This window comes from Ambystoma mexicanum, chromosome 1p (assembly GCF_040938575.1).
Source record: "Ambystoma mexicanum isolate Mex_15411 chromosome 1p, UKY_AmexF1_1, whole genome shotgun sequence".
In the NCBI taxonomy this organism is placed as follows: domain Eukaryota; kingdom Metazoa; phylum Chordata; class Amphibia; order Caudata; family Ambystomatidae; genus Ambystoma; species Ambystoma mexicanum.
In genome coordinates this window covers 380,887,986-380,914,511 of record NC_090921.1, presented here as the reverse complement: position 1 = coordinate 380,914,511, position 26,526 = coordinate 380,887,986, and the positions used below count along the sequence as shown (strand labels likewise).

The following is a 26,526-nucleotide window of genomic DNA, read 5'->3' as shown; positions in this document are numbered from 1 at the left end:
CGATATTGGGAGAGGGAACGCATTTGCAGACAAAATAGCCTAACAAACTGCCACAGACCCGCAATCAAGAATGTATGTGTTGGACTCTGCTAGGTGGGTTGCTGAGAACAGGATGATGGAAGAGGGCATTAGAAGCGTGAAAGAAATTCAGGCCAAAGCCACAGCAGAGGAAATTGAACTATGGGGTTTTGGTCCAGCAGGGTTGGATAATTATGGTTTTTGGGTTGATCACGAGAAGTAGAGGTGGATGCTGCCCAACGCTTATGTAACAGCTGTAGTTACTATGGCACATGGGCCAGCTCACATCAGTGCGAAAGGTATTTGTAAACATCTAGACCCAGTATGGAATGACAACATTCCAGAAATTGCAGAGAGACTAGTTCAGAACTGTATGATATGTCTACAACACAACATTGGTAAAGGATCACCAGCACCTAAGGGTAGTTTTGGACCTCCCTCCATGCCATTCCAAGTGATTCATTTTGACTTCATTGAGATGGAGCAATGCCAGAATTACAAATATGTGTTAGTAGTAATATGTGCATTCAGCAAATGGGTTGAGGCTTTCCCTTTAAAAACCATATCCTCTGCAAAAGTCATGCTGAGAATACTTCCCTAGATTTGGGTTACCCAGAGTGATTTGGTCCAATAATGGACCTCATTTTATTGCCGCCATCATACTACAGGTATGTGAGGGGCTACAGATTAATAAACGTTTCCACTCCGCAAGACATCCACAGAGTGCCGGGTTAATTGAATGCCATAATGGCATCCTTAAGAACAAGCTAGCGAAGGTGTGTGCAAACAGTAAACTGAAATGGCCCGACGACCCTACCACTAGCACTGTTATCTATGAGAACTGCCCAGGCAAGAACAGGACTTTCTCCCTATGAGATAGTAATTGGGGGACCCGCTAATGTATGGAACACACCCAGACCTAAGAGGTTGTCAGATATTGAGTACCCGTTATTAGCTGATTACTGTGACCAGTTAACTAAAAACCTGCGTTTGATTCACCAAAAGGTTCGAGCAGCATTGCCTGATAAATATGAGGGTCCTGGTCACCACATTCGACCTGGTGATTACGTTCTACTGAAAGATCCGAGCAGAAGTTAAGTCTTGCTGCTTGTTGGAAAGGACCTTATCTGGTGCTACTGGCCACTCAGATGGCTGTTCGAGTGGATATGATATGACATTTGTAACGCGCCTATACACAGGTGTTTCAAGGCGCGACGAGGCAGGGAGGGGAGGAAACAAGGGGAGACAGACAACGATCCTACTAGGCCAGGTGTCATTCAGATCGCGCAAGTGCAGGGGTGGGGGAGGGGGAAAAGTGCAAGGGGAAGGGGAGGGGGGGGAAGTGCAGTACAAGGTAAGTGGCGTAAAGTAATAAATAAATAGGGCCAGCTGGTGGCAAGTGCAAGGTAAGTGCAGGACACGTGCTGGAAAAGGGGGGGCTGTAGGGATACTGAGACAGTCCCGCAGTGCAGAGGGGTTCCAGGGCATCCGTGCAAGTGGAGAGTGGCTGGGCCCAGGACCGAGGCCGTTAAGAGTGGTCCAGTTGCAGAATCAGTGCAGTTTCAGTGAAGAATATTAGCTGTTCAGCAGGGGAGAGGGAGAGAGAAAGCAGAGGCAAAGAGGAAGGTTTTGAGGTGCTTCCGGAACCGGAGATGGTTCTCCTCAAGTTTCAGGGAGGCAGGAAGGCTGTTCCAGAGGGAGGCCCCTGCCGCGGAGAGAGATCTACCCCCAACTCGTTGCTTGGAGAAGCGGCTGACCCTGAGGGAGTTGGAGGCGGATGAGCGAAGGGCTCGGGAAGGAAGATATTTGGGAAGAGAGAGTTGAAGGTATTTAGGACCAAGGCCCCAGAAGGCCTTGTGGACAATGCAGAGGGTTTTGAACTTTATCCTCGCAGCCACTGGGAGCCAGTGTAGAGATTTCAGTCCTGGAGAGATATGGTCCCTGGGCTTGAGGCCAAGGACAAGTCTCGCAGTTCTGTTCTGTATGAGTTGCAGAGGGCGGAGAGTGGAGGCAGGCAGATTAAGGTAGAGGCTGTTACAGTAATCCAGCTTCGAGAGAACCAGGGCTCGGGAGACAGTGAGCTTCTGGGGGAAGGAGAGGAAGGGAAGAATACCTCTGAGGAGGTGCAGCTGGTAGTGTGACTTCTTAGCGACGTCAGAAATATGAGGAGAGAAGGAGAGTGTGGAGTCGAAGATGACCCCAAGGTTTTTTGCATTGCAGGTAGGAGCAGGGAGGGGGCCAAGGGAGGCAGGCCAGAGAGCTGCAGGGAAGGAGGGAGTGGGTGTACCGATGAGTAGAATCTCAGTCTTACTGGCATTAAGGCAGAGGTCATTGGCGGCACACCATTCCTGGATAGCAGACAGACAGTCAGAGATGAGGGAAGGAGAGGGGGAGGCTGAGGGTAGCCTGAAAATGAGCTGGGTATCGTCCGCGTAGCACTGGAAATTAGGGCAGAGAGCGGCGATGCGGTGGGCAAGGAGTGCCAGATACTGGTTGAACAGCCAGGGAGAGAGATTAGATCCCTGGGGGACACCACAGGTGGAGAAAAAGATGTCGGAGAGGAAGGACCCCAGTTGGACCTGGGAGGGTCGATTTGAAAGGAAAGAGGTCAGCCACGCCAGAGCCTGACCAGTGATACCCAGGTTTTCACGGAGACGGTTGAGCAGGATGGCATGGTTGACAGTGTCAAAGGCAGAGGAGAGATCGAGCAGAATGAGAACACACGGAGTGTTGGAATCGAGGTTCAAGAGCAGGTCTTCACGGATGTTCAGGAGAGCAGTTTCCGTGCTTCTGGCAGCTCTGAAACCAGATTGATGGTAATGAAGACTACCAACAGATTCAGCATGGAGGTTAAGCTGGGAGATGGCCAGCTTCTCCAGGAGCTTGCCCAGGAAGGGAGTGATGGAGATAGGGCGATAGTTAGCCGGGCAGGAGGGGTCGGAAGAGGGTTTCTTGAGAAGAGGGTGCACAAGGGAGTGCTTGAGGGGGGAAGGGAAGACTCCAGAGGCGAAGTAGTGGTTGCAAAAGTCAGCCAGGGCAGGAGCCAGGGAGTCGATGTGGTCCTTGATAGTTTTGGAGGAACAGGGGTGAACCTGTTTAGACGAGACTTTCATAGATCGGACTTGTCTGGAAACCTCGTCAGCAGAGAAAAGTGGAAAGGCAGAGAAAGAGGGAGGAGGGGTGACTGCAGAAGGGCCAGAGGAAGAGCCGGGGAGGGAGGTGAGAGGAGGAGAGCGAGGACAGGATGTCCTGAGTTTTAGAGATGAAGTGAGAGGCCAATGCAGTGCAGAGGGCCTGGGAGGGGACAGGAGAGGTAGAGACTGCAACAGGGTTGGCCAGCTCCTTGCAGATTTTAAAGAGTTCGGCGGAGTTGTTAGATGCCGCAGAGATGCGGGCTTGGATAAGGGCTCTCTTCTTGGTGAGAACGGAGAGCCGATACTGCCTTTGGAGCAGGCGGCAGGCCAGTTTGTCAGAGGATGAACATGAAGCACGCCATTTCCTCTCTGCAACCCTGCACTTGCGTTTTAGGGTGGCGAGATCCGAGTCATACCAGGAGTTACATTTGGCTTTGGGCTTCAGGCGGATTCTCATGACGGGGGCAAGGATATCAAGAGTAACAGATATAGCAGAGTGGAGCATGGAGAGGGCTGCGTCAGGGTGGGAGTCAGCCAAAGGGGCGGGGGGGCGAGAAGGTAGCAGCGAAAGCCTCAACTGACACACGCTTCATGGGTCAGATGACCGAGAAGGTGGGTGGCAGTGAAGAGGGTGGCTTTGCCTGTGGGGTAGGGAGGGTGAGGTGGGAGGATAGGAGAAAGTGATCACTCTAGGAGAGAGGAGTGGAGAGAGGGACGGAGAGGGGAAGGTCAGAAGAGATCAGAGCATCAAGAGTGTGCCCAGCAGAGTGAGTAGGCCCAGACGGGAGAATAGAGAGAGAGAGAGTCGCAGAGGTCACGAAAGAGAGCAGTGGGGGGACTGGAGGCATCAAGGTGGATGTTGAAGTCGCCAAGAAAGAGGAGTTGAGTGGTTGAGGATAGGAGTGAGGAGGAGAGGTCAGCCCACTCAGAGAGGAAGGAGGAAATTTGACCAGGTGGACGATAGATAGTAGCCACGGTAAGGGAATGGCTAGGAGAGAGAGAGAGTCGGCAGACAAGACATTCAAAAGAGGAGTAGGTCTGCGTAGGAGTGACAGTGGCAGGAATCCACTCAGGGAAGATAAGGGCAACACCACCCCCTGCACGGTTAGGCCTGGGCATGGAGAGGATCTTGTAACCGTCAGGTAGGAGTGTGTCAAAGCTGGTGGCAGAGCTGGCTGTGAACCATGTCTCAGTGAGACAGAGGACGTCGAGGTCCAGTTCCTCAAGAAGGTGACAGATATCAGAGGAGTGTTTGATGGCAGAGCGAGAATTTAGAGTGGCAATGTGGAGAAGGTTGCCCTCCTTGAAGAACGTCCGTGGAGGGGTACAGATCAGAGGTACGCCCTGCGGAGGTGTTGAAGAAGGAGGTGAAGAGGGAGCACGAGAGGGGGCAGGGAGGGAGGGTAGAGGCAAGGTAGCCAAGGATAGAGGAGGGGGGACAGCAGGAGAGGAGAGGAAGTTGATGAGGTGTGGGAAGCGTCTATCAAAGAGGAGAAGGTTGGCCTGAGGGCCTTGGACCAAGATGGTTCCATTAGCGTAGACATTAATGATGGCCTTAGAGGAGCGGAAGGGGGCCAAGAGGACATCCCAACGGGTGCCACCATTAATGGGAGAGGAGGAGAAAGGAGAGAGCACAGAGACCATATGAAGGGTCCATAGGTCAGGCGAAGGCACGAAAAAGAGGATGTCAGTGAGAGTTTCCTTAGAGCAGGCACTAGTGTAGGTGTCAGCGATAGGGAGGCCTGGGTTGGAGACCAGGATGTCCTTTTTAAACTTTTTCCTACCAGATTTAGTGAGGAGAGCAGGATAGTCAATGGAGAAGCAGTTAGAGAAGATAAGCGAGACAGAGAGCACCATGGAGTAGGAGGGAGGGGGGGGGAGACAGACGAAACGAGAGCACGCGGACAGGAAGTGAGCGGCAAGCACAAGTTACCACAATTAGAGCAAACAAACAGTAAAGCGTATTAGGTACCGGGCCACCTAAGTTTGAGAATCCTGCGAGGGGAGAAAAACACCCTAGTTTACCACAGTTCAGAGCAAACAGTAATGCGTATTAGGTACTGGGCCACCTAAGTTTGAGAATCCTGCGAGGGGAGAAAAACACCCTAGTTTACCACAGTTCAGAGCAAACAGTAATGCGTATTAGGTACCGGGCCACCTAAGTTTGAGAATCCTGCGAGGGGAGAAAAACACCCTAGTTTACCACAGTTCAGAGCAAACAGTAATGCGTATTAGGTACCGGGCCACCTAAGTTTGAGAATCCTGCAAGGGGAGAAAAACACCCTAGTTTACCACAGTTCAGAGCAAACAGTAATGCGTATTAGGTACCGGGCCACCTAAGTTTGAGAATCCTGCGAGGGGAGAAAAACACCCTAGTTTACCACAGTTCAGAGCAAACAGTAATGCGTATTAGGTACCGGGCCACCTAAGTTTGAGAATCCTGCGAGGGGAGAAAAACACCCTAGTTTCCCTCAACTGTGATGGGAAGAAACACTGGATTCATGCAGCGCACCTCAAACGAGTGCCTTTCCCTTTGCCCTATGAGAAGTGGGTAAAGGAGGGGGTTGATGATCCTGAAACCAAGTGTGATGGCACCCATTCTGATCCTGAGACTAAGCAACCTGATTCTTCGGATACCGACCCTTTGTTCCCAGATCACTCTGTGCCTGGAGTGACCAGGTACAATTTTCGACCATGGAAGTAGCTAGAGAATGACATTTTTGTAGAATAGGAAAGTGTGGTAGGAATACTGCACCCACAAGAAACCAACGAAATTCCCTCTATTCTCCCCAAAAATGCTTGAAGAAGTTTCAGAGGGGGGCAGGGTAACAGAGTTCAAGCAAGATCGGCCACATGGTCAGGTGCCGCCCACAGATTAACTTATAGAGGCAGTTTCAGTGAGGCTTCTTAATGGACACTGAAAGACTATGTCGCTATTTGGGGCATGCAGAAACAAGGACATGGTAAGCATTACCACTGGAGAGCCCACATCTAAAAGGGCGATGGTCCACTAGGGACACATTTATAATCATAGTAATTTTAGCGTGTGTCGTGATCATATTGACACCTGTGTTATGGTTTTTGGAGAGCTCACATATGCTTAGCATACTACTGCCTACAGTCAATGCCATCTAATTGTCTCCTTTTTATACGCACTTGCATACTCTTTGTCCTCTTGATCTCGAAAACAGAGGGGTATCTCAACAACACTCTTATACAAATCATGAATGCCACCCATGCAATCTTGAACTAAACGAATTGCTGGGTATGTTCACTCCTCCCACAACACAGTGAGAAAGGTTTCGGTTGGCACATATATCCACTCCCGATATCAACTGCTTGCTATGCTTCGTTTAGGGCTCTGTTTTTTGGTAAGTTGAATGATAGTGCCACTGGTAACTTTGATGGAACGAACCTTAATGAATTTGACCGGCTAGTGTTGTTGCCTGTAGGATGCTCGGTCTTTGCGAACAAAAGCACAACCAATACTGCATCCACCAAAAATACAGATAACAATTCTAGACCCTACCAATCAATGATCTCATTCCGAATGTCACCATTAGGAAATAGGGAAGTGATTCCTCCATCCTACACCATTAACCATGATCCTGATACAGTACCTTTCTGTTTGCGTAAAGAAGGTTCCCGGTATATAGGCACATATGACAAGTGTATGAACACTGCAGTATTGGTAAATGAGAATAGGCCCTTATACATTGGGGGATCCATTTACTTTGTCTGTGGGAAGGAAGCATATACATGGTTACCTAAAGACTGGAAGGGAACTTGTTATTTGGGGATATTGTTACCAGGAGTTTGTCACTTCAACTGCAGAAATAATGAAACATCGCCCTAGGAGGGGGATTGATGATGACACACCTCTCCAGATATTAGGGGATGTAGCATGACGTTGGAACTTCTCCAGAATAGAATGGTCTTAGATGTCATGTTAGCTGAACATGGAGGTGTATGCAAAATGGTCGGGTCAGCGTGTTACGTGTATATATCCGACTCCTCCCCTACCATGCTTCAAGCTATGAAAAGGTTACATAAACAGAGTTCTGAAATTCACATTACTGAAGGGGTTTGGGACATGGGCTTGGAATCTGTTCAGAACCTGGGGTTGGAAGATATTCTCTGCACTTGCCATTATCATTGGGGTGATCTTGTTTTGCTACTGCTGTATACAATGCTTGCCAGCTTTAGGTTCTGTGCTAGGTAACAGCTGTTCTAGATCTCTGATGAAAATTAAACCTGGTCCTCATCCTCCTGTCAATGTGACTAATGCCTTGATAATGCAGGATGTTGCGATCAAACAGTTTAATGCTATCGATGTATATGATTTTGATGATGTATGACCTCAATGCGTTAGCTTAGGCTAATAGGAGGGTTTGTAAAAATGCATCCATTCTGTATTAGCCTAAGCGCAGATATTGAATTGCGCTAGTCAGACTTCATCTTGGTTATTTTGCTCTTTTTCTGGGTTTTCACTCCACATGCGGAAAATGCTCACAGCTTGAGAAGCTGGTAAACGTGTCCTTGCACAGAAATGCGAGAAATGCTTAGCACATAGTTTCAGGCCTTGAATAGCAGGCACGGCACGTAGATAATCGGTAGTGTACGTGCCTTCTTGTCTTCCAGACTTGACTCTCCGAGGCTAATTGTGCGACCAAAGATTAAGAGGAGCACAATTCATGCCATGTATATTTCTGAAAGCCTTTCAGTAAATTGTCTGGAGAATGACGCAGAGCAATGCACCACATGTTTCCATGGCAAATGCCCACGTTTCATGGGTCATGAACTGTCAGCATATGAACAAACCATAGCCGATTTGAAGTGTATAAAAAGCTGGCTGCCCCCCCCCCCATGTAAAATGCTCAACTTCACTATGACTGTGCACAGGCATAAATGAATCTCAGTCCACTTCAAGCACAAATAAAAACTATTGTTGTATATTTGTGTCATGACTGGTGTGTTCTTCATTTATTTGCAGTAACTCAGATTTGAGACTAACTAAGGGATCGTATGAAAGAGGGGAAGAGAAGGAGACCGTTTAGAGCCTTGTGGAACTCCAAAAATATCTTTGTTTTCTGATTAAAAAAAATAAATTAATTTTGATAGGTTGGCTTTGTTTTTATTTTTTAAAGATAACACAATCAAGTATAGAACAGGATCCCAGATGCCAATGCTCAAAGACACAGTATTTCAAGAAAGCGTGCTCTACTAAGTTGAAAGCCACAGGCAGATTGAGAATGAAAGCAGCTGCATGTGTGTGCTCCTCGGGGAGCTTTAAGATTTTCCCAGATTGAGAGAAATATGGCTCCTATGTTATATGTCTGAAGCCAGCTTTGGCACATCCTAGCAGTGTATGCTCCTCTGTGAATAGCATCATTTGCTTACATGCAACGTGTCTACCAGTTTATCCAAGAACCTAGAGTTAAGATGTTGGGAGCACCAGGAGGCATTAATGAGGGATCTGGCAGCCTTCACTACTAAGTGGTGTCAGAGAAGGGATACAAAGACGGGTGGCGGGCAGTAGTCTACGGATGAGCCTGCCATAGCACTGCCTACAACCAAAGAATGAGATGTATCTAATGTTACGGGGGAAATGTAAGGAAGGTTTCATGGGCTGCAGAGGTGTGTGGTGGAGAGGGCATGAGCAAGGTTACTTTTGAGTTAGTTGTTTGAGGTAGAAATGGCTAGCAGGAGTTGCAGGGGGATAGGGAAGAGATGATGTCGAGTGTTGAAAGGAGACAGGTTTCTGAATTCCACAATAATTTCGAAAGGCTTTCATTTGAACCAATGGAGTGGGCAACCAAGTGGGCATCACTGATAAAGCCTTTGTGGGCTCAATTATTTCTTTAATTGATAAACTATGGTTGAACCTGAATGATCTGTTTATTTTCCTCTGTAAACTGCACTGACAAGAGTGGATCAATTCTACCTGTGACCTCTTTGTCAAAACGAGCAAGGCTTTGTGAACTAGAAGAATGTGATGTACATATGTTGAATGGTCAGACGAGGGTTTACATTCCAGGCTGTCCCACTTGGGCCCATGGCTCTCAGGAGGCCCACTTGGACTATTACCTCTCCTCTTGTGCCTTATTTAAATGGCTCAACTCGTTGAACATAACACACATGGTAGATAGTGACCACCATCTGCTCAAGCTATCTTTTGGAAATTTTGTCACTGAATAACAGCACCTTGAAAATGGAAAAATGCAATCGACTTAAAATGTTACCAACAGATGTACCATAGACCTATCTTTAATGTCACAACACAACTTAATGGAAGGGAAGAGAGATCGACACTCTTCCCTGAACCACAGAAGCCGAATGAATTCGACCCTCCCACCGTGGTTGGCACAGGCACCTGATTCAGATAACAGGTCGCCACATGGCAGCCAATGGGGGGCAAGAGGGGTTAGGAAGAGGTTGTGGATAGGGTGGGGAAGTTAGGAACACCGGAAAGAGGATAAGGAAACCCTATGGTGGATACGTAAGGGGAAACACAGGGAAAAAACCCTAACCTATCTAGACATGGAACATAAGATTTCCCTGGGTAGAGTAGAAGTACACTTAATGACAACACATGCACATGAGATTAACTGTACACCAGAATCCTCTGATGAACTGCCTAATACCTGAGCAGCACACCTTACTACGTGCGCTCAATCATGATGAACCATAACAGAAGACATGTAGCAAGCAACGAAATGGAACAGATACACATGGGACTTTGCCCAACATGATAAGCAATAACACATGGCCCCTTGGGCAGGCAAAAGCAACACACAACACAGATAATTCCTCTCCTAGTTTGCAGCACTAAGAGCACTTCGAGAAATGTCATTCATGTGGCTCAGTGACCTGAAACTGACTTCTAATGTTTAAAGTGGGAAAACGTATTTCACAAATGACACCATGCCTTGTCTGTAACTTCATACACGTTTTTCCCCCAGTACTTAACTGTGGTCTGGGAGCCCCTCAGGACTACCCAGACATGGAGAACACTGCAATAATCAAGCCGGCAGTCTCGTAACACATATACATTTCCTTGTTTGTCCCCAGACGAAGAATGTAGGGCCGTAAATCAGTCTGCTGCCATCCTGACTTTCCCGTGCGGCAAGGTCCTTGATCAGTAATTCTGGGCGCAGTCAGTCTTCCATGACCGCCCGCCGCCAACCGCTTCACTCCCTGGAATCAGAATAAGCCACACCTGCAGCATGCCGTTGCCTGCTAATAAGCTGTTCTCAATTGGAGACAGCAGGCAAGGCTCGTGCGTGTGTGCTGGACTACCCGGTACCCAGAGGATGCTGGGTACTGTAGTTCCAAGTCCTCCCAGCGCTCTATCGCCTCAATATGCAAACCGTAGCACTCCCCTTCGGTGCCAGCCCTTATTCCTGACATTTAACAACTATAGATCTTTATTGGTTACAGGGACAACAAGCCCTGATTACTCTAGTGTCCTACTTGATTTCCAATTGACAAATGGGCTCTTGCCTCTAGCCTCCTAGATTGAAGAAAAACAGGGTTCATTAAGGGTATCAGAACAAACATAAATGTGTTCCTAATCAATATTTTGAAACTGAAAGTATTCAAAATGAAGCAGAATATCCATCTTGCATTTATTGATTTGGAACAAGCTTTTGATACCATCAATAGAGATGTTATCAAAATGGGGCTGTCCTCCGGATCTTCTTGAGGCAATTAGAGCCTTTCATTCGCAAACCACCATAAAGATCAGATTGTCCACAGAAGGTCCCATAACCAACTCAATACATTTAGGGGAGTTAAAGGGGGCTGTCCTTTAGCAGCAACACGCTTTGTACTATATCTGTCGGACATGTAGCAGTCCCTGTAAGAGGTCAGGGACTTTGCTCCTAAAATCTACAACCAAGTAATTCCTCGGATGTTATACGCAGATGACTTGGTCATAATAGACCAAACGCCCACTGGCCTCCAGCGGAGAATGGATCAGCTGGAAGCCTATATGGAAAAAAAAAAAAATGAACTGAGGGTCAACACCAATACATCGAAAATAATGACCTTCTCAAATTCACGAGGAAAAGAACATCCACAGTTGTTTGTACCTGGAAAATATGGACTCATTATATCTGGGGGCTTTAATCAACTGTAGTCGAATTGAGAAAACCTGGATTGAAGCGATTAAATCGAAATGCATTCATTTGACATGTCAGCCCATGCCGATTCATAAAAAAATTTGGGAAATGTACACTGATCCCCTTTATTATCTAAAAGCAGCACCCATTATGATCTATGGTCCAGAAACAGCCTTGAACATCTCTAAGGATTTCTGGGATGTGATGGAGGGATACTTTGGAAGTAGGCTTTACGTCTACCGAGTTCACTTCCAATTTTCTTAATTTGATACAAACTAAGACTTCAATCGCTGTCATGGTTCGTGCTAAGAACCCCCTGGATCCGATGCCCCCCCCACCCCCCGGTCCTTGACTCCCATAAGGACTTATCAAGCCCCAAGGGAGTGTCCCAGAGCCTCTTGGACTCAGTCCTGGCACCGTTGGCGCCAGGCTTATAAGATGGGATGAAGCACATGGAACTACTTGCTCAGTCTATTGAGGCTGAGCCTTTCAGCTTTCTCTGGGTGTGGTTGAGGGACTATTTTACTTGAAGAACAGGGTGTGGTAAAGGGACTACTTTACCCGGAACTACTTGCAAGGATATTTAGGCCACGACCTGCAGGCAGAACACGCTTCACGTTATTCTGCACTTCTGCAGCGTAACGTTCACCGTGTCTGTCCTGTCCTCAAACTTTTACAGCCATGCCCGTTCAGAATTTCATCCATCGGTACCTAGAAGGAGACAGGCAAGAGAAAAGTCAGTACAACAGCAAAGCCTTACCTGCAGCATCCTTCCATCGGTTGCTTCTTCAGCCGCTCCCGGACCTCCGCATCAGCTGAAGGGAAGGTATTCGTTCAGGCCGCAAGACAAACTCTGGTTCAGCATTCTTCCGGAGCATCTTCGGAGCGGTTCTTCCATTCTTCATTCCAGCACTGCGCCGCTTCTGCAAAAAGAAAAAGAAACAGGTTAGTCACGCTCGGAAGGGAAACCAGTATTTTAGACTTACAGCACATTACTCTTGCGCTTCAACTCACCTGAAGGAAATCCGCTCCACTTCTTAAAACTATTTGAATCTCCATTCGAAATCCATTTGAGGTTGCGCCTGAAAGAAAAGACAAAGACACAGATCAAAAGGGGTTGAGGCAAAATTAAGACTTTAAACACCTATACCAAGCAGCTATGGGCATAGAGGCTTACATGTTTGACCCAGCTCGCCAAGACTCGGCAACCACTCATCGATCAGTGAAGTAACTTGATCCTGGGAAAGACTATTAATCCCGCCCCTGCTAGATTGCAGGACGGAGGGTCTACCTTACAAAATTCTAAGGTAAGAGCAAGAGAAGTAGGGTATCAAGTGGTTGAGGAGGTGGGTACAATTCAACCCCACTCAGTGGGTCATATCTTATTTCGATCTTGCAGACAAACCTCTCGTGAGGGTGACAACAAGGGAGAAGTCGCAGGAGCATCATCAACTGCGCAGTACCATGCCAGCGCAGAAATCATTCGTGCAGCCACGTGCTATGCCCCCGTGGATACCAGGTGAGCGTGACAATCGCTTAAATCCAGGGTCGAATGGCATTCATTAAGCCTTTACCGCAGCTGTATTGAGATAGAGTCCCCTCCCCATTTCGAAATACTATAAAATAGGGGACATTACACAAAATGTTGGTTGGTGGACACTTGGAAAAGTTTATGCTGCGGAGTGCTAAAGGATTTTGAGCTATCTGAAGAAGTTTTAATAATGAACACTTCAAAAGTCAAGTTTCTAAAGAGGTAAGATTGGATTGACACAAATCAAAAGGTCATCCTATAAATTACCACCGAGTTTGCAACATGAATCAAGGGTATGCAGTGATAAAATCGCAGCAAAAATGTCGCCTGTACAAAAAAAATAAAAAAAATAAATGCTGCAAAAATGCTGTGGTTTGTCCCGTTACAGATGTACCCCATTACACCACTTAAGGGGAGTGGGGGGTGTCCCCCGCTCCCCTTAAATGGTATAATGGGTCCATGGGTTGCGGGGGTGTCCCCTGCATCCTTTACATGGATTGCAGCAGCAAAACCACTGCCTTTTTGCCACAAAATTTTGTGTCCACAGCCATTTTTGCAGCGATTTTAACACATGGAACCGAATTAAGAGGCTTGAACCAACTTCCAAGATACCTCGCAAATTTTCCCAGCCCCAAATATCGTTACTTGTTCATGTGGTTAAGAATGAACATTCTGCCTACCACAGAAGTACAGTGTGAGGAAATTGAATGATAAAATTACCTCTTCTTGTCGGTTCTGCAAGGCGAGTGAAGAAATTGAATCTATAAAACATCTGGTAAAAGAATGTAATATGCTTACTTCAACGAGACAGAAACACATGAGTGAAGTATATCTGTGGATGAATGGTGGAAACTTTCTAATAGGCGAAAAAATTACTCATTGATATTCTCTGTGATCAAATTCATAGAAGTAGTTTTGGGATTATATATGAAGCAAAACGTAAGAGTAGATGTCTATGACCACATGAATTTACGATATAAGGGACCGTTTGTTACGCATCAAGTAACTTTTAATTGCAATGTGCTTTGCGAAAACTGCGATTTATTTTTTCAGCCTGGTGAATTGTTGCCAAGTTGATGTCTGACAAATGATTTTTATGAAAGGTTTGAAATAAACCAAAGATTCTTTAAAAAAAGATAGGTATATAGAGCTTTGTATACACAATTATTATTACCCAACTGATGTTGGTACTCATTTTAAAGATCTTGGAAAGATGAAAGGTTGAGTTGGCATTGCTGGGATTTGCAACCTTCAGATCTCGACACCAAGCACTTAACCCACTGAGCCATTGTGACAACCAGGAATGCGTTCTTCCCTGAACTAACCTGTGGTATCCTGAGTGTCTGGAGAGACAGGCAGCGATCAGGTACTCCACAGGACACACACCAGGTACAAAAGGAAAGTACTTTATTGTTTCAGGTTACAAATTAAGTGCTTAAACAGGAGAGCAGGGAAATAGCTTCCACCAAGTATCAGCTCCCATCCTGAAGCCCTCAACCGTCGCTCCTGGAATCCAGAGGTACCCAGATTTCATGTTCCATTAGGCATTCCACTAATACATTCCATCTTATGCACCCAAGCAGGCACAACTCAAGCACACAAGACACCACACAAATACAATTAAAACTGCCAATACACGCTTATTCTTTTATGCAGTGGAGAGTAAAATGACCAAAGAGATAATCAGGCTGTCCATCCCCTGCTTGGATGTTTCTTCTTTGGCAGAGGTTTTCGTCAACAGAAATTAGTTTTGACAGAAGTGGTCAAAGCATGCGCATACACAAACCCACCCTGCCCATCACCCCCTTCTTTAACTGAGAAATTAGCGTTACCAGAACTGGACTCCGCTTGAAAAGCACCTTTTATTTTTAAGCAAGAAGACTCATACAGTGTCACAAAGACCTAAATCTTCAGTTACAAACAAGACCAAATTAGCCCAACACTACTGCTGATGGCAATTTACTTTACTGTAATTTACATGGTGGTGCTAAATTTCAGATGGTCTACTTCACAGTCCTTTTGGGCAACTAAAGTGGCCCAATATGGAGAGATTCACATATGTTCAAGAGATGTCCCAGCAGTGAACAGTGACTGTGGATGCCACTTGAACTTCTCCCACTGTGCCTGGTCATGTACATCCACGGGTCCATTGGATCGATTCAGCTTGTGGTCCCATAACGTATTCATATAGCGGGGGATTCTCGACAGTGCCATCCATTTGAAGGGAAGCAGGACACTGCCCGATTGGTTGCAAAAGGCACCATTTTCCTTGTCGAGTGGGCACGGGATAACCAAGTAATTGTCAACAAAGGCATTCCACTATGAGTAAATCTCAAGCACCAATGGCTGCTGGCCCCAGAGACATTTGAAAATATGGTTAACCTACAGCTTCCCCCTTCCCAAAAAGGAAAGCGACAAGGCATTGAGCCAGTGCTTGCCCAGTAGATGCTAGAGTTTGTCACCCAGGATGTCGAGGTGGTACACTACGATTCTCCCGAAAAAGTCTGTGCTGCTCTGGAAAGTTATTCTCAGTTTATCGAAGGCAGAGGCTTCCACTTGGAATCTGTGACCACAGCAGTGAAGGAAAATGCGAAACAGCACAATGCCAAGCTCAGGAAAACAAAATCAGAATAGCATCTTCCTGTAATAATATCAAGCATTTACATAGCAGCACATGTCACAAACTGAATAGTCAGTTGTATAGACCTTCCGATTATCCAAACCAATGGTACACATCTAATCAGCATTCCAATTGTGTGTAAAATTAATTTGCCCTGCCAGGATTTGAGTTCCTAATGAATTGTGCGCCACTGCAGTATTGAGCCGGAATGTGTAGAGCTATATAGGTTTCTGATGAGTGGTGCAATAACCATTGGGTAGATTGGGATATAGCTCCCATTTTTTCCCCCAAAATCACTGTTAACAGGAGATGGGCTACACCCAGAGTTCTTAGAATACAAATGGACACAGACACCAGAGTGAATTTTATAAGGATCCCAACAGGGTGCCCCTCTTTATTTATTTAAAAAAAAAAAACATAACTTTGAATACCTTTCCTTTTTCCATTTCCTATGATTCTCCTGGCGTGAGCACCAACTTAATGGAATCTGCTACGGCAGCTCATTCTTCCTTGGAGGGGTCTCAGGGACCCGTACGTCTGATGCAACAGACCCCTTACCTAACCAAATGTACCACTCACGTGGAGTGCAAGGCCAGAGGATGGCCACTGTGGGTGGTCCTATCTCCCCAGGCAGCCTCACTATCCCGCTATCCCCCTGCCAGGGTACCTCCCTTCTACCGCTTTTTTCCATTTATAACCCTACATATACTTATCATTGTACCCCTATTTACCTTTAAAACTACAACACATAACTCCTAATACTTTCCCCACACTCTACACTTCCTCCTAGTTAACAGTAATTAAATATATACTTATATTTAAATACAACATATAAAACATTAACACAGTGACGCAGTCAAGTGACCCCCTTCCAGTACCATTTTAGGGCAGTCGGTGTTGGTGGCTGCCTGGAATGACTGGGTCTTGTCCCCTCTGTTTTTGGAGACTTACCATCTCCTTCTATGGTGGCCCCGTCCACCATGTGGGGCCACCCATCCTCACGACACAGCCTGTGCTGTTATTTTATGTCTTGAGTGAGCCACTGCACGTGCAGGGCTCTCCACCACACACGTGGCAATTGCTGGTCCTCCGGGTGGGCCCCATAGCCTGAGGGGCCCTGTTCTGTGGCTGACATTTTAACTTCAGGCTGCGCCCTCTGGAGACGCCAACGCTCCCGGGCACCATTTTCAGGCAGCATCCCTATGGCAACGGGGCTTTCGCCTTCACCACCAGGCCCCGAGGCCTGTTGGGCTTCTTGGCCTGCCCCCTCTGCAATGCATCATGAGACACAGGGCAGGCTGCTGGACTTCACACTTGATGCAGCCTGAGGCTTTCCTTCACCTGGGCTGCCCAACAGAGAAATCCAGGATTTCCTAAGCCCCGCTGTTCACCCTGGCTGGCCAGCGAGTCAGCCCGGGACTTTCTTCGCCAATCTGCCCGGGCGGAGCAGATTTCCTGTTCTTCACCTCTGACTGGGCTGTTGCTAATCTGCTGACTGGGCTGTTGCTAATCTTCTGCCCGGGCAGCCCCACACATGCTGCCAGGGCCCTTCAATAGTCCCGAGTCCGTCCGGTCTGGCCCAGGAGCAGGCAGACAGGCTCCCAGTACCCATGGGCATCCAAGCACCCAGGCCTAGCAGTTCAGCCCGCAGATCACTGTGTGGGGGCTCCCACACATGCCAGCCCGCACCCAGATGCCTGGAGCTGCACCCGCCCCACTCCCCAGTTAGTCTGTTTTCTCTCTGCTCCACTTCTCTCTGACCCGCTCGATTTTTTAACTGTCTATTTTCTTTTAAAATCCTGTTTGTATTCTTTTTCTCCCCTGCCCAGCAAATTCTTGTACAGGGGAGTTCCATTTCATTGTTCTCTTTTTTTCTCTTCTCTTTCTAAACATTCCATCCAGTCACATGGTGGGTTGGGTGGTTTAAGCCAAAACAAACAAATGAAGCACATACATAAAGAAAAACACACTACACATTTAATAAAATATATTTATTAACTGGCTGTCTGCGTCTTTATTTCTAGTGCCCCTTAGTGGACAAGCATGTAGCCCCTACTATCTGGGAAACGACCTACACATACACTTTTAGGATATTGAAGTATTGATGGGGTGGTTAGCACGTCCATGTCAGGGGAGTGACATGAACAGTAACTGGGTCAGGATACATCTCAATCTCACAGATGTCCTTAAGTGTCTGGTTTCAGACGTGAAGGGGTTTGAGAACTGCTTTTAGTTGAAGCTTCACCAGAATAGTCTCATTAGAATGTGTAAAGAAGTTAGATGCCCCACAGTCTCTGAAGTTAGCCCCTCTCCCAACATTTGAAGGGTAGCCCTCCGGAAATTGTAGTCTAGTTTCACCTCTGTATTTGACAGTTTAAAGGAATAGTGCTATCAAAAATTTTATTGGCTCAAAAGATGGGCCATGATAAAAAAATATATATAAAAAATATTTAAGAAAGTTCCTATGTAAACTTTTGAGAAAATGAGGCTCAAAGTCACACATATCAAGCACTAGGAGGCATCCATTTTGTGAAATGTATGAGCCTTCTGTGCTTGTGTTAATCTCTGGGCCTCGCAACACTAATGAAGCCAAAGCCAGCCAGCTGTAATAAACAAAAGCTACCAGCAGGTTGCTTTTGCTTCATTATTGCCGGAGAGCAGAGATTAACAGAAGCTGCTGCTGGTAAGTGCTTTAAATGAAAGCACTGCAAAATAAATGCTGCGGTTTTCTTTTTAAATTAGAAAAAAAAACGCAGCATTTATAACATTGTATTTATGTTTGCGGTGGCTTCAGCTTTGAGTCTCCTGGGATCCCCCGGGTGGGGGGAGCCATGAGACTCAAAGCTGGAGCGACAGCAAACAAATATGTTTTTGTATTTATAAATGCTGTGGTTGTCTTTCTAAATTGCCCGGGCATCTCCGCGCTGGAGGAGCCCAGGAAACGTAGAAAGAAAAACGCAGCATTTACAAATACAACATTGTATTTCTGACTGCAGCGATTTTCGCTTTGAGTCTCCTGGGCTCCCCTGGGTCGTGGGAGCCCAGGAAACTCAAAGCAAAAGCCGCCGCAGTCAGAAATACAACATTGTTGTATTTGTAAATGCTGCTGTTTTCTCGACATTTACTAACACATGACCTCATTGAGCTCAACATACTAGACACTGACTTGCAAAGATAGGATGGCACCCTGGCTTGATCCGTGGGGACTTATGGGAGAGCAGATCACTTTATTATAAATGGCAGCCAATTCCAATACTGTTGCTGCTGATACAAGAATGACTGACATACTACATGCTATCCCTTTGCCTATAGTGTCATGGGGAGGAAGAAAGGAGCAGGAAGCAGCAGGAAGTTGCCTATCGGCAATGCTTCTCTTAAAGCAGTCAAAGGGCAGAGGGTCCTCATTGGCATAGAGCCTCGATCATCACACAGACAGCCCATGCCAAGGCCTGGTCCTGGACACACTGGGAAGTAACTTGAAAAGCATGACCTTCCTTTTTCAGAAAAACCACTTGCTTTCCTTCACTAACACATGTTGAAGCTGAGCAATTACCTTGTTTCACGAAATGGGTGATGGGGCAGTGAGGTGCCCAGGATTAGCTTCCGCCTATTGATCAACTTAATATAGGTAAATCACCAGGCCTGGAAGTGCATCAGTCGAGTTTTACAGAGCTCTTGGACCTGAATTGGCTCCATTGTTATGTAGCCTATATAATTACTTTATGGCAGAGGGGGTTGTATGTCCAACAATGCGGGAGGCGTGTATCACAGTATTCCAAAACCAGGTAGGGATCATACAAAATATGAGAATTACAGACCAATATCATTACTGAATGTGGATGCAAAAATGTGTACCAGAATATTGGCTAATCAGTTATACATGTACATTGGTAGATTGATTGAACATTCCCAAGTTGTGTTTATGCATGGGAGGCATGGCTGCGATCATATTAGAACTATCATAGATGTATTGGGGCTGTCTAAGGATGAGGTAAGGAACATGCTACTAATATTTATGGATGCTGAGAAGGCATTTGATCAGGTCAATTGGAGCTCTCTAGACTACACGCTTAAGAAGATGGGATTTGGGAATGCCTTTTTGTGAACTATTAAAGCTTTGCACGGCTCCATTAGTGCAAGAATATGAGTAAATTGAGAACTCTCTGCTTGCTTTCTTCTGACTAGGGGTACTAGACCAGGATGTCTACTGTCGCCTTATCTCTTTAAGCCCTTGATAGCTTATATCAGACAGGAACAATGTCTACAGGGACTTTCAAGTAGGTGATTGATTGTGTTCGGTTATGCAGACGACATGACAATGATGTTGGCTAGCCTTAAGGAGGGTGGGAATAATCTTAAGAGTATATTTCAGGAGGTGGGATGCCTGTCAGGTCACAAGATTAATTGGGAGAAGTCAGTGGTTTTCCCATTGGATGTTACTCACCCATGGAATAATTTGAACTCATGGAATTGTTAGTGGAATACGGAAAATGTGAAGTATTTGAGGATTATTGGGGTGAAGGTAAGAGACCTAGGATTCCACGTTATGTCTTGATGTGGGCAGTGAGAGTGGGGGCTTTGGGTATCTCAATTTTGAGGCTTATTTAAGGGGTTTGTACTGAAGAAATCAGCAATATACTGATGGGAGGGATAACGACATCCACTATGAAAGATTATAGAGAAAGACATGTCTGCCATACATACAAGATGTATATACAATGGGGAAAATGCCTAATCTAGTTACCAAATAGCCGACAATATAAACAACTGGATATGCATTGAGGACTTTTATGACCACTAGAGGAGAAAATATATGGATTCACTATGAGGCATCATTGTGGCCCAACTTGGGGCTACAGACTGGCAATAAGACTGTTGGAGGAGTTGGGTAAAGAGAGGTAATCTAAGGGTACACGATGTGTGAAAGATGGACGAATGATTCTTTGAGTCACTCAGTAGTTTTGGTATAGGGAAAAGAGAGCATAGCCATTATATAGAATTAGAGTCCCTTCTTGCAGAAAGACAGGGGATGTTAAATAGCCCCATGAAAGAGGCCAACTGCCTCCAATATTTTTCAATCTTCTCCATGTATGGTCTCAACCTATTTGAAGATGATGCCTATGGAGAGTTCATGTGTGAATGTATGGGAGAAACTGCAGCAGACATGGATGAATGAGTTGGGCAAGGACATATATGTAAAAGATTGGGATAGCCTGATGAGAATTGGCACAAAACTCAAAGATGGATTTAAATTTGCAATATGTACATCAAAGGATTTTATGTTGCCTATATTGTACCCCAGCATGGATGGTAAACTTAGGGATGACCGACGATGACTCATGCTGGAATTGTGGCCAAAATGTGGGTACTTTATTGCACATGCTATGGGAATGTCAAAAGTGGTGGGTTTTTGGGATAATGTTCTGAGTTCAATACTTGTACTTCTACTACCAAGATCACCATATTCAACAATTCTTCTCTAAAATATTGGGAGGTGTCTAGTAGCTCAAGACTATAGTGGCTGAGTGGTGGAGTGTTTGTGAGTGTTCTTTGTGGCTGGTACTCTGTTGGACTGCTGTGGTGTGGAGCACCTCTACTAGCTCTACTGGAGGAGAGGAGGAGCATAGTGATTAAAAACCCCCTATTCATGCGGAGCGTCGCAGAGTGTTTGAGAGTGTGCGGTTGTGGGTGGCTGATAATGGACCTCACCACTCCTCAAACGCTCTGTCCTCAATCACAGACTCCTTTGTCACGAGCAAGCCTACAACGTTTGCATTCCGCACCCCCTCAAATCTACGGCCAAACTACAATGGACATAACGGTACGTGGCTTGAAGGGGGTATAAATTCTGATCATTCCCCCTTTCCTGTGCCTGTGATTGTCCCTTCTTTGTCAACATTTGAACATAACTCCTCCCCTCTTTCTTACGCCCCCTGCAACACGGGGCTGCCGCCCGCGATGCGCTTTGATGTTGGCAAAATTGGCACAATGCTTACAAGAAGCCCAATGTCAACCCCACCCCCTCTGAACTTACTGTGCTCGGGTCGAGCCTGGGGGCTGCTGCTCTTGGGATGGCGGGGGCTTTCTTTCGCAATGGGCAGCTGCTGTCTGTGGGAGGGAGGAGCCGCCAGTCTTTCGGGCTGCGAGCCGGGAGGAGGGAGGTAGGGGTGCACTGGCTGGATTGTCTGAGGGCGCATATGCGTCCCATGAAAACTGCTCAAAGCACGTCTGGGACGCCAATATCCAGACAAAAAGGCACACACAAGTACACAAACTCTCATAACAATGTTGTTATGAAACAGCCAATAGATGCATATTTCACAGATTCTTTAACTGCACCCCTCCCCCCCTTCTCAGAGTACTTGCATGGCATGTGCTTCAAATGATCAAGGGAGCACACAAACCTGAAAATTATGAGAAGGTGGGAAAAAAGGACCGGCAAAAGCATCAAAAACCTTATAAAAATGATCAATCTAGTTGCGAGGCGAAAGAATGTCCGATAAGTGATGAAACTTCCTATGCAAGACGGGAGTCACTAACAGACGGACACGAAAATTTAACTCAAAAACCTGAGGAGGAAGTCTTTATAGCACCAAATGACCAAACATTCCACGATAGTGACAGATTGGGTGCCGTAAGGCAACAAAAGAGTAATTTACATAATAAAATGCAAAACTCACTATTCCTGGCTGAGAAGCTAATTGAAGATATATAAATGCGAAGTTGACCCACCCGCCGTCACAGTGTAACAAAACAACAACTGACGCTAATGACAAAAAGCATAAAAGCTCCCATGAATGCAGAGGAAAGAAATTCCCTTCTAAGCAGTATACAAACAGAAAAGAGTGCTGAAGATCACAGAGTACTGCAGAATCCTTATCGCCCTAATAAACAGAGACGATTTGCTTCCAGCACTAGTCCAATGACTAACAGAAACCGACGCAGCACCTCTGCACAAAAGATACAAAATCTTACACATAGCAAAACAAAGGAAGTAAGAAGACATGTGAATATTGAGAGGAGAGGTTCCTTATCGGATTCTACCGAGACAAGCAAAGTTAGTTCTTCTGACTCAGATGATTCCAGAACCGCAAGACGTTTTTCTAAAGTGCGACACCATAACTACATGCGAAAACAAGGCAGTCTGCAATGTTCAGGGGAGCCACAGACAGACTGCTATGAATTAGTAGAACAAGTGATAAATCAGCTCAGACCCAATATAATCTCTGCATTGACAATAACTGTGGCATCACTGATAAAACTATATGAACACCTGAATGAGAGCCTTAAAGATCAAATTACTCTGATGGCTGCTGTAGTAAACACTAAATTAATAAACATGGAGCATGTACAAGAAGAAGTGAAAAATCACACAGTTAATAACCTGAGGAGTAATGATGCCTTTGTTGCACAAATAAAGGATCAACTGAAAAACAGCGTAGATGATAAACGACTCTTAGCCGAGGTGGCACGAGAAGCATTAATGATACTAAAAAACAGCAAATGATGAAAACCAACCACAGCGGATTGCAGCTGATGCTGCACTTCCCAGTGGATCAAGAGTTGGGAAAGCAGTCAATAATTAACAAATGGTGGAGGGAACAACTACAACAAGCTCTTTAGCCGTTGGCGAACTACAAATAAATCTTGAAACGGCAATTGAGTCCTCACCATCGACGATTAGTGTGGTATTGGGCTCTACCGAGAGTTCAAAAGTGAGTCACTCAGATGGAGTAACAGTCACAAACCCATTGGAAACCAAGGAAAATACAATGGAAAATATTGATGATGAAGCCGAAGCTAGCCATCCATCAACTTTAGCAAACGCTGAAGGACTTATTGGACCTGTGTCAATGAATCTAGAAACTAATCCAGAGCGAAGCCCTGAAAAACATGAAAAAGTGAAACGTTTGCAATCTTTGATAAAAACAAAAGAGAAAGCATGATCAAAGAAGGAGCAAAAGATAAAATGCCAATGAAACAAAGAAAACGAAAAATATGCCAAAAAATAAATAAATAAATAAATAAAAAAAAAAAATCAAATAACAAAAACTCATGCAAATTCCTAAGGAACATTAAATCATTAAATTCAAACCGTTCTGAGCAAGTTAACACAAAGTCATCAGGAGAAAGAATCGGTAGTCTCAACCGAAAAAGTGGAGAGTACACATATAAATGAAAAAAAGCAAGTGATCATAACGGAAACCGAAGATGAAGATATGAGGAACAGGTAAACCTATCCACGTACGAGTCAAATGATGATGAGGTAACGATGGACGAAGAGGTATACAACGATCAAAATCTGATGCTAGGCTTACACAGCAACAGTGAATCGACGATAAAACAAAATGGAAAAACAATCCAGTTGAGAACCTGTACAATTAAAGTTAAAGTTACACCGGAAAAAGATAAAACAAGAGTATTCAATTCCAAGAACCAGAAGAAAAAACAAAAAAGATGTTTGTCACGATGAAAGATGGGCTTCAGCTAATTTTAAACCTGCTGTGAACCTTGACCGCATGCAGGTCAAACCTCAAGAAAGGAAATCTAACATCAGAGAGCAGAGATATGGAGAAGCAATGGGCGGAAAAATGGTCCTAAAGAATAAGGAAAGAGACATGACACGGAATAAAAAGGCTAAGGAAGATTGGAGAGAGGATAAGAGACTACCATTCAACGGACAGAAGTTGTCGACAAAGAAACAGCAGGACATAACCTCAAACTTGTGCCTTCTTTTAGAAAGAAACTTTTCATCAAATGATGGACTAATTCTAAATAGGTACAATGTGTTGAAACTTGTGAACCACCTCCCACAGCTCCGTTCAAGAACAACGAATGCTATTAAAACAGTTGAATTTATACATGACACAATAACTGATCGTGTATTGCTTCATATCTATTCAAGAGCCATGAGAGACATTATAGTAGAATATACCACTGACTTTGACGCATTGGGTTTTGCAATGTCGGAACCATGGGGTGACTCCCCACATATAACAACAAAGATCTCGGAAAAACTACAACCCAAAAGATCTGAAGTGATCAATTCACAAAGGAATCAAATCTCGCATCAAAAAGTCAACTTTAAAAAGTCAACTTTAAAAGAAGTAATAAGAGCTCTAATGAAGATGACGATATGTCTCCTTGTGCCGAAGCTAGAAGTGAACCTAAAAAACAAATCAAAATCACATTTGCCTGTAAGGAGAAAGAAGCTCTGACTCAAAATACCATCAACAACAGACTGGAGAAAAATTACGACGAGACAGGTTGGAACTGGGTTGCAAGGTCACTAAACTGCCAAGAAAACAAATAATGCCAGTTGAAAAGAATATCATCGGTTCTACGGATAGTTACATGGAACACAAGAGGATTCATGCACCTGTTTAACAACAGTCTGGGAGGCAATGGAACCTTACACATCATTTGCCTCCAAGAAACTTGGCTTCTTAATCAGCCCCTGGTGGAAGGCTATGAAACAGCCTGGAACCCGGCCATAAAGCAATCGAAAGGAAGACCAATGGCAGGGTTATTGACTTTGGTAAAATTAGACCATGGCTTAAGAATAATACATTCCGTTAATGTGACCCCATACATCCAATATGTGACAGTTGCAATAAAGAACGAGAAAGCGGAAGATACCGCCAAAATTAATTAACATATTGGCAGCACAACGCCTCGGATGAATGGGTATATCTTGATGTAATAAGAGATCTAATAGACAATATTGTCTAGTGAGAAGAACGCTAAAATTATACTCTGTGGCGATCTCAAAGGTACAAAAAACAATAGCCCTACCAAATACAAAATCAGACAAAGAAAAATCGGTTGCTCTTAGCAAGGGAAGAAGAGATGGAAGTTCGAGGCATGGAAATGCTGAATGGAAACACAAAAGGGGATATCCCCCCAAAGCTACTTGGAAAAATGACAACTCTAAATCTAGGGAGGGAGTTAAGGAGGTTGGTGAGGACTGTTTCAGGAGAGTGTTTAGGATGGAAGCCAGATTAGGAGGGGGGTAGGAGTGAGAGATTGATGACAAAGGTTGAAAGCTGCGAGTAGGCAAGGCGCTCAAGTAGCTTAGAGAGGAATGGGAGAAGATAGGACGGAAGTTGGAGGTGAGCAGGGGATCAGCAGAAGGTTTCTTCAGAATCGGGACGATAGTGGCATGTTTGAAAGCAGAGGGGAAGAAAGCTGAGGAAAGGCAGGTGTTGAAGGAAGTCAAGTAGGGAATAAGAAGAGGGTAGATCTTAGGGATTAGGAGGGAGGGGAGAGGGTCAGTTGGAGCAGACGAGGGGTGGGCTTTGGAGAGGAGGATGGAAACGTTAGAAGGGGAGAAGTCGGACATGGAGGTTGAGGGGGAGAAGAGAGAAGGGGAAGGGGAAGAGTAAGAGGAGGAACTGATTTTTTGCCGAAGGGCAAGGATCTTGGAGGAGAAGACGTTTGCAAAGTCAGAAGGAGAAAGGGTGGAAGGATTGGGGGTCGGAGGGGAGAGAGAGAGAGAGAGTTTGGAAGATGCGACGAGGGTGGGAGGCTTGGGATTGGAGAAGTAAGAGCGTTTTGCTGAGGAGAGGCAAGAGTCATAAAGAGAGTGGTAATAGAAGTATGAGGTTAGGTTGGAAAGTGAAGGAGATTTGAGCCAGAGTCTCTCGAGACGTCGGAGGAGACGCTGCACAGAGAGGAGTTGAGGAGAGAGCCACGGATGAGAGGGTTTCCGGTTTGGACGGAAGGAGGAAAGGGGGTGAAGTAGATCAAGAGAGGAGGAGATAGAAAAGAAGAGAGCAGAAAGTGCATCATAGGCAGATAGTGAAGAGAAATCTTGGAGAGAGGAAGAACAAGTCTCAAGAAAGAGGGAGGGATCAAAGTTGCGAAAGTCACGTTGTGAAGAGAAGGAAGGGGAGGGCTTAGGAGAAGAAGGATGGGGCAGGGGAGTAAGGGAGAAGGAGAGTAAAGCATGATCGGAGAGATGGGTAGTGTGGGACAGTAGAAGAGGGGTAGGAAGAGTTGAAGATAAGGTCAAGAGTGGAGCCAGAGGAGTGAGTAGGAGAGGAAGGAAGAGGGGAAAGGAGGTAAGAGTCGAGGATGGAGAATAGGGGAGAGGAGTGA

The 26,526-nt window shown here is 45.5% G+C and overlaps 1 protein-coding gene and 1 long non-coding RNA gene across 3 annotated transcripts in view; both read right to left on the bottom strand.

Annotated features, from left to right (window-relative positions):
* LOC138570425 (uncharacterized) overlaps positions 1–13,839 on the bottom strand; it is a 44,951-nt gene extending 31,112 nt beyond the window's left edge. The window contains exons 1-3 of one of the 2 annotated variants that reach the window (XR_011303489.1): positions 12,290–13,839; positions 12,036–12,198; positions 10,834–11,141 (exon numbers count right to left, since the gene is read on the bottom strand). This is a non-coding gene — a long non-coding RNA (uncharacterized lncRNA). Of the gene's footprint in view, positions 1–10,833; positions 11,142–12,035; positions 12,199–12,289 lie in introns of those variants that run through there. The other variant, XR_011303495.1, reaches the window with a different exon arrangement.
* Positions 13,840–14,649: 810 nt separating this feature from the next.
* Positions 14,650–26,526, bottom strand: part of NR2C2AP (nuclear receptor 2C2 associated protein) — a 52,031-nt gene continuing 40,154 nt past the window's right edge. The window contains exon 5 of the mRNA XM_069649119.1: positions 14,650–15,371. Coding sequence (XP_069505220.1) covers positions 15,255–15,371 — 117 coding nt within the window. The 3' untranslated portion in view covers positions 14,650–15,254. The remainder of the gene's footprint in view (positions 15,372–26,526) is intronic.